Genomic DNA, 16037 nt, shown 5'->3' with positions numbered 1-16037 from the left:
TAAAGGAAGTGCTCTTGAATGAAATTCACTGTTCTTCAAGAAGTTAGCTCCCACCAATGTTAGCTAATCTGTGACAGATTGCACATACAATGAAACATTGTTTTGAAGTCAATCTTCCCCACTCCATAAAAATGACATTTTATGGCTTGTCTTGCTAATTTTTCACCCATTTAGATTCTGCTTGACAGAGAAAGTTGACATTGTTAAATAGTATTAAGTCCTCTGAGTTCTCTCAGCTGGCTAGAAAGCCCCCAACTGCTGTTACATAGATTAATCCAAGTTAAATATTTGTAACACAAACATGGGGAGAGTCTGCCTTTTGTCTTCTAGTTGTTGGGAATCACAGAAATCAATTTGGTTTCCTCAAAAAAAAAAGAAAAGAAAAAGAAAACCTATGCCCTGGGGTTATCACATTGACTTAAATACATGACACATTTACCAAATGGAGAAAAAAAAAAAAAAAAACTGCCAAGGGCCAGAGGCCCATTAACAACAACTTCCTATTTATCAGATTTGGGTGGCAATAGGGGAATGAATTACTGAGCCTCTGCATGCACAGCAGTCGCCTCTGCCCCTGTGTACAGAATAGATGTGTTTTCTTACCAGTCACTGACTGGTAAGAAAAATACTCCTATCAGCGTTCTCCCTCATTTGGAATCTCTGACGCTATTTGGAGTAAGACTCGACAACTTCCCAAACCTGGAAAATAGGCACGAAAACCATTTTTAAACTTAATTTTTGGACGCCAGCTTTACTTGGCAATGTGATCTAATAGGAGTTTGAGATCTGCAGTCACTAAGTCTGTGTTGAAGGCCCAGTTTGGCTCTTACTAGCTGGCTAACCTCTGGCAAATCCTTGGCATCCCAGTTTCTACAGCTGGAGAAGAAACAGTACCACCACCTGCCTCACACATACCGAGGATCACGGGGGTCACAGCAAGTGAAAAGTGCTGGGCAACTGTCTTCCACTCACCTTCTGGAACTTACTCAAGGCTCAGAAATCTAGCTAGCATGAACAACGGGTTAGGAGTGAGGAAATTCTGCCCCATCAGCAAAGTGGGTAAACTCCTTTCCCTCACACACCTCTCCTCCTCCTTTCCCTCACACACCTCTCCTCGGGGAGACCCGTAGCTAGTGAGTGGAGCAGGATACTGAGAATCAGTCAGCTGAGCTCAAGGACCACCACCCTGATTCCTCAACTTTGTTGCAGATTGGAACACCTGGGGAGCTTTTAAACATGAAACGTAAGGAATTTGGAAAGAACTATTTACCCAGAGAAACTGGTAAGAGTTCAGGCTGGAGAAGACTTGCGTGTGAATGAGGAAGGGGGTGGGCAGCTCCAAATACCGACATTCTGTGCACTGCAAACCACTCAGGAGCTCAAAATCCCATTCATTGGAAAGAACATGGTTTCCAGCAGCAGCACCATTTTTCAAAGCCACTGAGGTGGTTCCACTATACAGCAAAGTTTGGGACCCTCAGCCCAACTCCCCCTTTAGTCACCTAAGGATTCCTTTCATCCTCTTGGTTCTACACTCTGTCCAACTTTGAAATGAGAATTGAAGCCCAGGACACTAAATTTTGAGCCTCTGTCCCTCCCTCCAGTAAGCCTAGTAGGTATCTGCCCCACCACTTACATCCAACTGGGAAATGTGAACCGTGAGTAAGCAGAGGGCAGCTGGGAATAGGGAGGTGAGCCTAGAGCTGGGGAGAGCACAGGCACCCCTTCCCACACTGGGTGAGCAGCAGGGTAACATAAAAAGAGATTTCGAGATCAAATAAAATTGGGCTATTCCGAGTTCCCCGAAGTTAAGCAGATTTCTTCACTGCAGGACTTCTCAGATCCTTTAAGTTGGAGTATGATTCTGAATCTGCCAGAGAGGATTGTGACAGCATGTCTCCCCATGGAAACCTTCATTTTCTCAGGGCATGTCAAGGACTAGTGTTTCAAAGAATATACTTTGAGAAGCTTAGAGCGATGTTGGGGGTAGGGGACATTTGGCAGTATCTGGAGGCACCCTTGGTTGTCACAGCTGGGGGTTGGTAGCTGTTCCCGGCACCCAGTGGACAAGGGCCAGGGAGGCTGATAAACATCCAACAGGCAGGAGAGCCCCCCCCACGACAAAGATTTACTGGCCCCCAGTGTCACTAGTAGTGCAGTAAAAAAGCCCTCAGAGGCCACCATCCAGACCATAACTTCAGAAATGGAAGATGAGAGGAAAAGATAGGAGAGAGAGCACAGGCGTAGGAGGAAAAAGGAACAAAGGAATAAATTGAGAGGAAAAACAGAAAAGAATGGAGGAAGAGACAGGGGGCGGCAGCGGGGAGGACAAAAGAAGACAGATTCACAACTGCCAAAACTTGGAAGAGACCAAGATGTCCTTCAGCAGGTGAATGGATGAACATGGATGAACGGTGGCTCAGCCAGACAGTGGACTATGACTCAGCACTAAAAAGAAATGAGCCATCAGACCATGAAAAGACACGGAGGAAACCTACAAGCGTATCGCTAAATGAAAGAAGCCGACCTGAAAAGGCTCCATACTGTATGTTTCCAGCGGATGACGTCTGGAAAAGGCGACACTGCGGACACTGTACAAAGCTCTGTGGTTGTCCAGGGGCTCGGAGGGAGGGGAGAAGAGGCAGAGCACAGAGGACTTTTAGGGCAGTGAAAATACTCGCCTACAATAATCGTGGACACGTGTCGTGATACATTTGTGCAAACCCATGGAAAGGACAATACTGAGCGTGAACCCTAGTTGAAACCGCGAACCCTGGGTGATAATGGCGTGCCTCAGTGGTGACGCTTCCCCGCTCTGGTGGGGGACAGGGATGGCCGGGGAGGCCGTGCATGCATGGGGACGGGGATCTATGGGAACTCTCTGTATCGCCTGTTCCATTTCGCTGTGAACCCAAAACTGCTGGAAAAAGGAAAAAAGAAGCCAGAGCAGCACGCTGGTGTGAACTGGCCCCAGCCTCCTCGCGCCTTTATTACTTCTGTGAGTTTAGGAAAGGTGGTGATTCTGCTCCTCAGAGGGCAGGAGCTGGCGGCTGGCGGTGAGGAAGACACACGGAAGGCAGGAGGTCTTCTTTGGCCGAGTGCTCCGTGCCCAGGGCTCCTCGGAGGCCTCAGACCCTGCTGGGCTTCTTGGGGTCCTTGTTCTTGGCAGGCATGAAGGAGTAGAGCTCCTCAATGAGCATCTCCATCCGGGCGGTGACCTCGGTCACCGTGTCGATGACCAGCTTCTGCTGCAGCTTAAGCTTGTTGTTCTCCCACAGGGCCTTGTTCTCCTCCTGGAAGATCCTGTGCTCCTCGCGAAGCACGTGCAGGGCCCTGTTCTCCTCCTGCAGGAGCCGGTTCTCCTCCCGCAGGGCCTGCAGCGCCTGGTTCATCTCTCTCAGCAGCTCCAGGGACTGGCTCCCGTCGGGCAGGCCGGAGCCGGCCTTGACCTCCTCATCCCCGGAAGAGCCGGACAGGTTGCTGACCATCTGGCGCAGGACCCGGAGCGTCTTGGAGTCCTCCTGGGGGCTCGGGGGCCCCTTGGACTCCTCAAAAGGGGAGGAGAGGCCTGTGCTCTGGTCTGGCAGCAGCCCGGGGACGTGGGGCTCCTCATGGGGCGAGGGGGCGGGCTTGGTCTCCTCCCCGGGACCTGCCTTCTCCTCCGTCTGGACCCAGTAGGCCTTCCTCTGCTCCAGCAGCAGCTGCAGGGCCCTGTTCTCCTCCCTGAGCAGCTGAAGGGTGCTGTTCTCCTTGCTGCGGTGCATTTGCAAGGCCGTGTCCTTCTTCACCACCTCCAGGGCCACGTTGTCCTTGTGCAGCAGTGGTGAGGAGGCCCTGCTCTCGTCCCGGCCGAGTGTGGCCTTGTGTTCCTGCCAGAAGACCTGCAGGATCTTGTTCTCCTCGCGGAGACTCTTGCTCTCCTCCCGCAGCGCCTTGTTCTCCTCCTGCAGCAGGGACTCCTTGGCCAGTCTCTTGTGGTGCAGCTTATGGTGGAAAGAGGAGGACGGAGAGAAGTAGGGGGACTGGAGGCGGCAGTTTTCATTCACCCACCGCCCATCCTGGAAGACAAACATCTCATCGCTGAGCTGTACTCGCGGAGGGCTGTAATCCAGCTCCAGGTCGGCCTGGGAGGTGGGGCGCTCCATGGGGTCCAAGGGCACCGAGGAGAAGCGATTCAGTGGGTACGAGTGCTGGCTGACCACTCGGCGGCTCAGCCGGGGCAGGGCGGCCTGCCGGGCGCAGCGTGGGGTGGGGTACGAGTTGTGGAGCTTCAGGAAAGGCTCGGCTGTGCCCCTCTGTGGGAGAGAACAGGGAAGCCCACAGTTAGTGAAGGAGCTGACCCCCCAAGGCTGCTCGCACAACACCCCACAATTAACTCAGTCTGATCTTCCCGCTCGGCCACAGAGGACACTTTTGCATTTGGCCTCATGGGGTCCTCTCAAGGAAATACAATCGATCCTTATTATTTGCAGCAGTTCTGTTTTGTAAAATTACTGCAAACACTGAAGTCCCAAATACCAAACCATTGCCCCTAGGAGAAATGTAGGGTTAGGTTCCTGCCAGCCTCTAGCCACAGTTCTGTCAACCAGTCAATACATAACCTTGTATTTATATGTATCAATAAATAAAAAAGGTTTTATTTATTGATCTGAGAGAGATGAACCATGTAAATATATGAATTTATATTCAATGTCTTCCACTGAAAGACACCTTATGTGGTATGTATTATTGATTCATTAACATTGAACTTTCGGCCAACAGCACTGTCTCTCACGCCTGAACAGAGCGTACCTAACCCATGTTTTCTCCATAAGACACTTCACACCTTCTTTCATTTAGGAACACTGGCCAGCCCTTCAATATACCGGGGGGCCATTTGAAACTGTGAAATCACCCAAAAAAAGCACAGAAATGTGAAAAACGTGTCACTACATAAACTGTGCAAAACACATCATTTTATCGTGTGAGAGCAGAGACAAGGCTCCTTATCTAGAATGTGCGCATCAAGGGACTTAAATTTTTCGTCACTCTGTGCACGTCTGTAAATGACCACCAAAGTGCCACAGAGATTGATTGGATGGTTACAGATTTCAGTGAGTGGGAAAATACACAAATAGGGAATCCACGAATAATGGCAATCACATATATATTGTGCAGGTTGAAGGCATTGACTAGGAGTCAACAAATATTTTGATTCCCAGTCCCACTATTTTGTCAGTTACAAGAATATGGCAAGTTATTTGCATTTCAGTTTCCACATTTTCAACTTGGGATAACTACATCTACCACCTTTCCTCACAGAGCTATTTTTAGGATGACTAGAGATAATGCATGAAAATATGAAACGTGGGCTCCGGCACACTTCTGTCACCTTAGAGGAGGAACAAACACGCTTCTCAATCAACCCCAGCTACAGATATGTACCCACGATGGGCACGGGCAGAGGAGCAGCATGAATCACCCCAACAGACAGCCAAGTCACTATGTCCAAAATGGTTGTGCTGGGGCGCCTGGGTGGCTCAGCCGTTAATCATCTGCCTTCGGCTCAGGTCATGATCCCAGGGTCCTGGGATCGAGCCCCACATCGGGCTCCCTGCTCCGCAGGGAAACCTGCTTCTCCCCTCCTTCTCCCCCTGCTTGTGTTCCCTCTCTCGCTATGTCTCTCTCTGTCAAATAAATAAATAAATAAAATCTTTAAAAAAAAAAAAAAAATGGTTGTGCTATCCGTCAGCTGAGTCTGCTCCCTTGCCCCATTCAGGCTCGTCCTTCCCTCTTAGCCACCCTGAGTCTGTCCTTCCAGCGGCCCCTTTCACATCCACCAACAGAGTGTTAGGCTCAAAGCAGAGTCCAGTGGGTAATTTTGGAAAAGAAGGGCACCATCATAGACATATCACTGAGCAGTGAGAGTTCAGTTCTTCTCAAGACCATCATATAAAAAGGGGATCAGAGCCACAGAGCTTAAATCCAATAAGCCAGTAGCTCTTACACTTTCCATTGTAGAATACTCAGCTGAGTGTGTTTTAAATGCAGATTTCTTTTTTTAAAGATTTTACTTATTGATTTGAGAGGGGGGAAAGAGCATGAGTGGGTTGGGAGGGCCAGAGGGAGAGGGAAAAGCAGACTCCCCACTGAACAGGGAACCAGAAGTGAGGCTCGATCCCAGGACCTGGAATCATGACCTGAGCCAAAGGCAGATGCTTAACCAACTGAGCCACCCAGGCGCCCCTTAAATGCAGATTTCTGAGTTCCTTACTTGTAAGACTGATTCACTTACTATGGGGTATGGTCCGGAAATCTGCATTTCCAACCAGTTCCCTCAAGTGATTCTGGCTGCCGGTGGTCAGGAAAGCTCTGAGTCAGCTAGAATGTGCAGTTTGCCTGGGTGGAAGTTGTACCAGGGTTAAAGGCCGAGGTGTCAAGACTGGGGGTCACGAGATTCTCATTCTGGTTCTGTCACTGATGAGCAGTGTGAAACTGGAAACTTTCACCCTCTCTGAGACCCAAATTTTTTACTAGTGAAAAAGAGACAGCCAGACTCCCTGATCTTAAAGGCACCTTCAAGGAATGCCTGGGTGACTTAGTCGGTTGAGCATCCAACTCTTGGTTTCGACTCAGGTTGTGATCTCATGGCTCATGGGATTGAGCCCCGTGTCGGGCTCGGCACTCAGCTGGGATCTGCTTGAAGATTCTCTCCCTCTGCCCCCACTCACACGCACTGCCCCTCTCTCGGTCTAAAATAAATAAATAAATCTTAAAAAAAAAAAAGACACCTTCCAACATTTAAAATCAGTGAAATATACCTATAAAATGGAAATAAAAACATATGCCCTGTTTGGTGCACCACACCATTGTGAGGATTGAATGAGATGATGATTGCAAAAATGTTTTTAAAACTGCCAAGTGCCATCGAAATGTAAGGTATTGTTGTCAAGAAAAGTAGGTTCCACTAATGGAAGAATTCTGAGGTGTATTCAAAAAGTGGTAAACAGGTGGAATGCATCCTGAAGAAGAGGTAACAATTGCAGCAATGAATTTAAATAAAAATAAGATCATGATAGCTACTTCTAAATACACCAAAGGCATCTCATCATAAGTACATTGCAATGCTCTCCAAATATCAATTCCTCATTTCTTAGGTTATTTTCACAATTTTACAGATAGAGAAGATAGAAAACAAGTCAGGTTATCTGCATTATATATATGGGTATAGAGAGAAAATATAATTTGCATGGTGTATCATGTTGGCTCGAATTCTTTAAGACCCAAAGAGCTAGATAAATAGAAGGCTCAGTTCTATGCTATTAACTTTGCAATAAGCACATGTCATTAACTTCATAAGGAAGGATGTGCTTAATCTTCTAGATAGTGAGGGTCCAGGGGCATTCTGTAATCAGAACCTTATTTGCTTTAAATAAATCCAGCCTCCATGGTTTTCATATTTCTCAACTGGAAGAGCCCACTGGCTCTTGTGGCTGAAACTGTGACCAGAATGAACCACACTGTGGGCAGCCCAGCCCATTTAAGGTCCCTTGGTCCCAGATTTCTGGGAAGATTAGCCACAGTCATTAAGGAGCAGATCATGAGAGGTCCTTTCCTCCAATGCAGGCCTCTTTCACAGCAGAATCTCGTTCTAGAAAACATCACTATGGAAATGGTGGCTTTAGTCAACAGGTTGGATCCCAATCTTGAGAAGAAGGAAACAAATATTGAGCTCCCATTTTGTGCCAGACCTGCCTCACAACACTGACTTAATGAAGTGTTGTTACTATTATTCCCATTTTACAGATGGAGAAGCAAACTCAGGGTCAAAGTTAAATAACCAGTGCGAGTTCACCCACTAAAGTCACCAACCCAGCCCTAGCTGCCTGAACTTACATGGGTGGGGCACACACGCAGGAAATCACCACGGATTTAACAAAGGACTTGCAGTAGTTAGGGGGCGAAGATAGTTCTGTGTTAACTTCGTGTTATGGCAAACTTCAAACATACACACAGAGAAAGAGAAGAGCTCATTAAACGTCCAAATATCCTCACCCAGCTTCCGCAGTTATGAAATCAAGGCCATGCGTTTCATCTGTACGTCCACCCAACACTGCCACCACGCCCCTGTCACTGCGTTCTTTTGAAGCAAAGTGTAGACATGTTATTTTACCCATAAATACATTGATGCGTATCTTTTCGACAAAGCATCAATACCATTAACAATGATCACTTAATATCAGCAAATACTGAGTCAGTGCTCAAATTCCCCCAATTGTCTTATTTCTATTTTATGATTATTTCATTTCAATCAGAGATATGCATCTTGATCCAACTGCACATCCAAAGACAAATCACTAGCGCTTTCTACTGTTTATTACTGTTCCGAGTATCCATGATGGTCTTTAAATCATCATATCCATCTGCCTTTATTCAGCCTTGGGTACCCAAGGAACTTTCGACTGTCGCCTCAGCAGAAATGCACTAAATAAAACCTTACCATGTGGGTGGTGGATCCCTAGCTATGAAAAATCTGGATACTTGGGCCCTTATCCTTATGCATGCCATCAGGTGACCTTGGTCACATCCTAGCACCCTCCGACCTTGGTTTCCACATCTGTATAATGAGGGGTCAGTGACATGATCACTAAATGTCCTCTTGGTCTAACTTTCTCTGGTCCGGTAGATCCATGTTTGTAAATGGGCACCACTGTGGCCCTAGCAACTCTCATTACCAGCCTTAACATCCTGTCCCCTCCTTTAAATGGCCAATGTTTCCCACACAGACTCTGTGCCTTCTTGGTTACATGTCCACAGCACCTGATTCAGAAAATGTTGATGGGCCAATAGGACCACTTTAATTCCTTCCCCAGAACCCAATGCTCCTCTCATAATTGTCCTATATCTCCCCTCCTATTCCCAGACAGGATCAAGAAGGAGGTCAAGTCCAGTGTTGCCTCATGGCCTAGTGTCTTAGATAGAACACAAAAACATTTAAAAATTCTTTAACAGTCATGTATTTATTTTAGTGATTATTAGAAGAATATACCTGTTTTATCAAACCCATAATCTTATGGATAGTATCAAGAGGCTAAAGTAAATCAGCATCTTCTTCTGAAACTGAGATTTAAGGAAAAATGCCAAATATCCAGGCATTTCAGAGATGCCAGGAATCATGATTAAACTCTAAGACAAGAGAAAACATTAAGACAAGACAAATTATGTCTTTCCCCAATTCCAGTCGGACCTAGCAGGACTCTTAGTCCTTTAAGTCTCCTTCTTGGGGGCGCCTGGGTGGCTCAGTTGGTTAAGCCACTGCCTTTGGCTCAGGTCATAATTCCGGGGTCCTGGGACTGAGTCCCACATCGGACTCTCTGCTCAGCAGGGAGGCTGCTTCTCCCTCTCCCTCAGTCCCTCTGGCTCCCCACCCCCACTTATGCTCTCTCTCAAAACAAAATCTTTAAAATGTAAATAAAAACTAATAAGGATTTCAAAAAAAAGAAAGAAAGAAAGAAAGAAAGAAAGAAAGGCTCCTTCTTGGCCTTGAGAAAACTCCCCACCCTAAGTCTATTTCCACTCTGCATGTTCCTGCACCAATTCTTCCTCCACATTTATGTTGATGAATCAGCTCACATTAATTTGTCATCTGGTCTCAGACCCTACCTCCAGGGAACTTCCAGTCAATTTGAAAATTCAGTGAATAGCACCAATGATTGCTTGGTGCATGAGAGAGGTCCAAGTGCAGCAGCCATTAATGTAGGCTATAAGACATGGGGATCAAGGGACCAGGCATCACAAAATCCAAAAAGAGTCCCGGCTCAACACTGTATGGGTGCGTGGCCTTTACAAAATCATTTCATTTCTGTGCCTCCATTTCCATATCTAGAAAATGTAGATGCAAACGTGATGCAGAGTCACCCCATATGTTTGTACAGTGACCAACTTTAGAGGGTGCCAGTCACCGCTGCTGTTGCAGTGCACAACCTGTACAATCATCCACAGCAACCTGACTAACATCTGCCCTATTTCTTTCAGGGAGTTTGTTGTAGAGTTCAAAAATGAAAGGAGAACACGTGACATTTTCTTTGCTTATAGAGAGCTACAAAGATGATTACGGCAGATTCAGAAGAGAAGATGCTTAGATTTTCTTAAAGGAAGATATATAGAACAAGAAAAAGGAAATAACACTTACTAGACTGATGACTATTATGTGATGATATGCTAGCTGATTTCCATATTCATATGCACTATCTTACAGAGAAGAACGACCAGGTTTTACCAAAGATCACATAGCCAGCACGGGGGAAGGGCCAGGGTGTAAAACAGGATATCTTGACTCCAAACCACACACTCATTCTCGCTCTTCACAATGCCCAGATAGTTTATTTTGCATGCGCTGATATCACTCCTTTGCAGTGGTTCTCTTCTGCCCTGTCCCATCTTCTCCCCAAATGGATAAATTACAGTTCTCTAAGGACAGTGACCTGTCCCTTATTTATTCATGACATGCCTAGCACTCTTCACATACAGTGGAGGTATAATGAGTCCTTGCCAGTGAACTAATCAACCAAAATGCTTGGAAAGGTAAGGAAGAGATATTAGCTTGAATGATGTCAAACCATCAACACTGTACCGTCTCTGACCTACAAAAGTGATTTCATATGTCTTAATATATTTAGTGGATTTCGTGAAGTTATAGCTTCATTTCGATTCGTATTTTTAAACTGCACAGCTGTTACTGTGTGGTGGGAAATCTAAAGCAGTGGGGCTTTCCCCTGGGAATTCCACAAAACCCTAGGTCAGTCTATGTAATCCTTAAGCGAGGCTGCCCCCTGCGTGCGAGCATGCTGGTTTTCATGTCTCCATCTTGAACCTATAATCCAGTGAGGGTAGAGGCTCTAAATTCCCAGCAGCTTTGGGCTCAAAATCCCATTTTTTAGTGCTCTTGAGAGAGTCACTTCGATTCTCTGAATGTCACCTTTAAAATAGAACCTAAACATAGCTGCTCTGCCTACTTCCTGGGGTTGGGGCGAAAGGCCGAGAAAGTGGTAAGTAAGCAGACATAAAGACCAAGCAGATGACCAGTTCTGCTGCTAAGGTGTCAATGTTCCCGACCTAAAGCACTATAGCAAATGCTGAATATATTTATTTACCAAAGGCTTTCCAAGGAGCGAGCATGTGAGTTAGGCAGACACACGAGATACAAAACCCCAGGACTTCTCAGCCTATGTTTGAAGCCAGCCCCTTCTCCATAGGTCTCTTCGGCCGGTGGTATCACTTCATGGGCTAAACAAATCTGTCTTTGATGTCCTTGAGGCCTGACAAGACGTCTGGGCCTTTCAGGAGAACTCCAAAAGGTTCTTCTAAGCCTGGGAGGTAGAGCCTACGGCCCCCAGACCAGGCATGGCCCACATTTCCCATGGAGGAAAGACTGTCTCTTCCCTGATCTATGGGAAATGCCTCCCGATGTGGATACAGACCCAGTAGGGGAAAGAGGAAAAGCTTGGCTTCTTCATGAAACGATGGATGCCTATGAGGATGGATGCAGGAAGGGGAATACAACTGGCCATGAGCTTATCATTCCTTACCATCACCTTGTTAGGAAGAGAACCAAGAGACTCTGCCCTCAGGAGCACCGTGCTCACTGTTGTAACCTAAGATGCCTTAGTGCCAGGGATCCAGAAAGGGGCCTAGGCACAGACATCTCCCTCAGAGGGCCTAAATCCCTCCTCCCACCTGTGGATGGGACTTCCTCCTTAGCATCAGACCTGGCCCTCTCCCCAGCATCTCCTTTTTAAGTACAAGTGGTCCTGCAAGGAAAATGCTCGAAATCACCAACTACTGAGTGCCTTTGTCCATTGGCCTTGTGGCAAATGGAGAGCATGGAGGAAGAATGGCCAATGGGAAGGTGGGGGAGGGGGGCAAAGGAACAAAGAGGAGGTGATAAGACCAAGGTCTCTTACTGACACTGTGGGGTTTCTAAGGAACAGGACGCTCTGGGTGGGACCTTCCACGATGGAGTTCTGAGGTTGGTGGCCTCCCATCTAAAGCGTTTGGGGAGGACTGGACACTAACAGGGCAGGGTTAGCTGACATGCTTGTAAGTTCTCTCTACTCCTGGAAAACTAGGACTATCACAGACCAGAAGAGATGTCCAAATGCCCCAGTAGACTCCAAACCTCTTGACCCAAGTTTTTTAAACATCTACTTTGCCGACATTACGGAGGGTTACAATCAGAGAACAATTAGCCATTTGAGGTACTGTTCAGGCAAGTGAAGCTGAGAGGTCCCAGCATGCTGGAAGGAAGAGCCGGGTATGCTACTAATTTTCAGATGAGGGGACAAGGCTGAGTCTCATATCCCATTGTTAAATTAATTCAGCTGCCTAGTACCATGATACAGCCAAAGTTGGTTTTAATAAATGCTAACAGGTGAATGGATAATTTGCAGGTCAGTGTGATTGATTTTGAGAGAATTATAAAATTAATAGCAATAAGGATAAAAATGTCACCATATGTGATAGTTTCGGGTAACTGTTTAACATAGGATCTCCTGAAATCTTCCTCCTAGAAGTGACTCCAATTGGGAGAGAAGTGGGGATTGTCAGCAGACTCCATAGCTTCTCGTTCTTGAAGAACAAGCCCAAACAAAGCAGACTGAGAAGGGGAGGCCTGAGTGGGGCCCTGGAGGGTGCTGTCGGAGCTCGTTCTGATCTGCTGTGGACCCTTGGCTAAGGATCCAGCTGTAAACGATGCCTCCATGAGACTCACTGAGAGCACTCATCGGGGAACGAAGGGAGCCTGCGAGAACGGAATCATTATGTGCAGAAGGAACCAGGTCAGCTAGCTGGGGCAGGAAATAACTTTGATGGCTGGCAAGTGAATGTGCTGTTGGGAAATAGATCAGAAAACACAAATATTTAATGTGAGAAGAAGAACTGGAAATCAATAAGACCTGAAAAGACCTAAGGGTGATAACAAATAGTGAACCACAGGCATTTGCCGTGCAACTGAGAAGCCCAAATGCCCAGCATGATTGGGACCTGGGAAGCCAGAGGCACTTTCTGGAGACCCAACAATGGATGGGCTCGGGCTCGGTGCCAGAATAAAGCAACATGTGGTAAACACATGCAAGGAGCTTAGGGGCAGGCAAGCAGGATGCGGAGAGAGGAGGCGCTATTTCCTAACGGCAAGAGAACAGACACAGAGAGCTAAGAGTTGACCTGGCCCCACCGGGTGGCATATGCCAAGCTTGTGGTGTAGCGGAGAGAGTGGACACTGGCCTGGGGGTCAAGCCCCTCACTCCAGCTCTGCCATTACCAGAGGGGCAGCTGGGGTTCCCAGTTCCCATGCCTCTACCATCCCTACCTCACACTAGCATCGCCCAGTGCCTGCCACATGGCCAAATCAGTGCTGAGTCCATATTTTTTCCTCCCCTCTTCACCAGGTCAGTTCTTTCCCACGAGCCATGCACCCTCTCATTTGGGGAGGTCTAACGAGTACGCTGGTCCCTTCACAGTCCTGGTGATCATCTAAATGTAGAGATACCTGCGCCCCTCCCCCGAGTGCCAGCCTAGAGCATCCTGGCAGGTGTCTGAAACCTGGCCTATGACTTGGGTCTCCTCGGCAGGTGTACCCATGAGGCTACATTTGCCCATGCAGGGTACACATCCCGTGCCCTCTGTGCCCTCCAAGACCCCCACCGTGGCACCAGGTCCTGCCATGCAGGAAGTGCCTGGCCCCAGAACCAGCCGGAGCCTTCTCAGAGCACCTCCCGGTTCCGTTCCCCTTCTCTCCTCCTTCACACTGGCCTCTGTCTGGAAGCTCAGCAGGGAGAGCTGTGGTAGGTGTAGACAGAAGACTTTTTCCAATCTCTCTGTCACATGACCACTATACCTAACCCTATTCCCTGCCCCCATCCCCAGCCCCACCCCCAGGCTGGCCTCCTCTTCCTGTCCCTTAGTAATGATGAGATTGATCTCTGTGGGCTGTGAATAAACCATAGGAGCAACACCCACCCTCAGGGGAGAGTAGTGGCCAGCAGAACGAGATGGCAAGAGTCAGACCTAAAAGGAAGGTTCCTGGAGCTGCAGGAACCCTGTGGGCAAGCCATCCTGTCTAACCATCAGGCCAAAGGTAGCTTATATTCTAGGCTTCACAGGCTGAAACTGATGAAGTGGCTGCTCGTTACAGAGTTATAAGGATAATGTGAAAACAGAGAGCCAGAAAGTTCTTGGGTCCTGTTTTTCCCTCCTGCTGAACATACTTGCTAAGATTGTTACAATTATCTCCACCTATTGAAAGAATGCTAAAGGTCTTCTTTGTAATCTTGCTCTTCAGCAAACCCTTAAGAGATGGCTTTAGAAAACATATGTATAATTTTATTATCTATATTATATATCCTTATGTAGTTATGTATTATATATGTACATATATATTAAATATACATATTATAAATATATATATATATATATATGTATATATAGGATGCCCTCTGGCGTTCGACCCTGTTCCTACACATCCCCATATCTAGCTTTCGGGTAGTTACCTCTGCATTGGGTCCCTCCAGCCTACATTTCAGCCCCTCTGGTTGCACAGCCATGATCTTCCAACAGGGCCTTAGGTAACTCTGGAGAAGCAAGGCTGCCCCCTTTGTGACATAGCAGCAGGAGAAACAATCCAGTCAGGAGAACCCCACCAAGGAAACGGCTGCTTAGGAGACCTGAGGAGGAGACCTCGAGACCTTATCCATTCACTGGCCTCCCTCCCTTCTGAGTCCCCCTTCCACTCTATCTTCGGTATACAGCAGGCCTCAGTTCTCTTGGCCCCTCCAAATCACCCTGTACCATTTGGTCCAGGTCCTAGGCTTTCTACTCATGTATTCAGCCATATGTATTTGGTTCCAAGTCCCAGTTCTCATTCTCCCCCAGAAATCCGGAGTGGTCACACCACAGCAAGCACCAAAAGATCGAAGTCTGGGAAGACTGGCGCATTTCAGAGTGTCATAGAAACTTTAAGTGCTATGAGGGCCAGAAGTTCTTACCAGGTCACCAAACCCACCTTCCTCATTTGAGGGTATGATAAACCCAAGACCCAGAGTGGCTAAGTGAACTCCCCTTGGCACAGGGTTGGTTGCAGCTAGAGGTCCTGACTCTGCTCATTCTACAATATCACACTACAGTTTTGAAAGAGGAGGGTTATACTGGCTACGAGGAAGTTACACCCTTCTGTGATTATCCCTACCTGAGGTAGAACCACATTGATTGGGATTTCTAGGCTTTCGGATCTGGTGTCTCTTTTTCTTGTAATATTTGGCCTCGAGTGCTGTGGAAAAGAGAAAACAAGACGATTTCTGCTTCCCAGCCCATCCTCTGAGCCCCAATTGCTCCTGAAAAACAGAAGACTTTCTACTCACGTATCCCCCCTTGTCCACTATGTACATTATGAAAATCTGAGTCTGAAAGAAGTGAAGATGGTATCTGACAAGATGCGTATCTCTGGACAGAAATTTAGACAGGTATTATAGTTGGTGTAAAAACCTTCCAAAAAGTCTTTGGAGCAGAGATACCCATACCTACTACCTATTCTAAGATGATTACTTCTATCTCAAGTAAAAAACCATACCAGTGTTAAGTGCCAGGTATAGGTCCTATGCAGGAGTTGGTCACCAAAACACTCAGAACATTCCAGAGGTGACATCACAAAACAATATGGTGTTTTTCAGGGCTCATGGTCTCTCTGAGCATCACAGGTGGGAATGAGGCATCTGACAGTCAGGGAGAGTTCACCCTGGTTGTGTCTACCTGGCCGGTCATGGTCAGTGTGACACACAATAACCCAAACATTAGCCCCCTGTTTGGTCATCCTTGCTGCTATTCCCATCCCCACTGCCTGGCTGGGCTGAGATCTCTATCCTCTCTCTAGAGCTAGCATCTTCTACTTGGAGTTGTATCACTCAAGAAGGAAGAAACCCAAACTGAACTCATTCCAGGCCAAGAGAAGACAATAGGCCTGAGATATTTTCTGACACCAACCAATTCTCCTCCAATTCTCTGAGGCC

The 16037-nt window shown here is 47.2% G+C and overlaps 1 protein-coding gene across 2 annotated transcripts; it reads right to left on the bottom strand.

Annotated features, from left to right (window-relative positions):
* Positions 1–3128: 3128 nt before the first annotated feature.
* On the bottom strand, positions 3129–15676 carry CBY2 (chibby family member 2). Of its 2 annotated transcripts, XM_021697905.1 has the most exons (3): positions 15602–15676; positions 15221–15301; positions 3129–4295 (listed from the first exon to the last, which is right to left on the bottom strand). In XM_021697905.1, exons 1-3 carry the CDS (start codon positions 15674–15676, stop codon positions 3129–3131), a joined length of 1323 nt encoding a protein of 440 aa, XP_021553580.1. The 2 variants fall into 2 exon arrangements, with proteins under 2 accessions (XP_021553580.1, XP_021553581.1); XM_021697906.1 differs by lacking the exon at positions 15221–15301.
* Positions 15677–16037: the final 361 nt, after the last annotated feature.

Source organism: Neomonachus schauinslandi, chromosome 3, assembly GCF_002201575.2.
Source record: "Neomonachus schauinslandi chromosome 3, ASM220157v2, whole genome shotgun sequence".
In the NCBI taxonomy this organism is placed as follows: Eukaryota; Metazoa; Chordata; class Mammalia; order Carnivora; family Phocidae; genus Neomonachus; species Neomonachus schauinslandi.
Note: the sequence above shows the minus strand (reverse complement) of the source record. Positions and strands in the feature narration are given on the sequence as shown.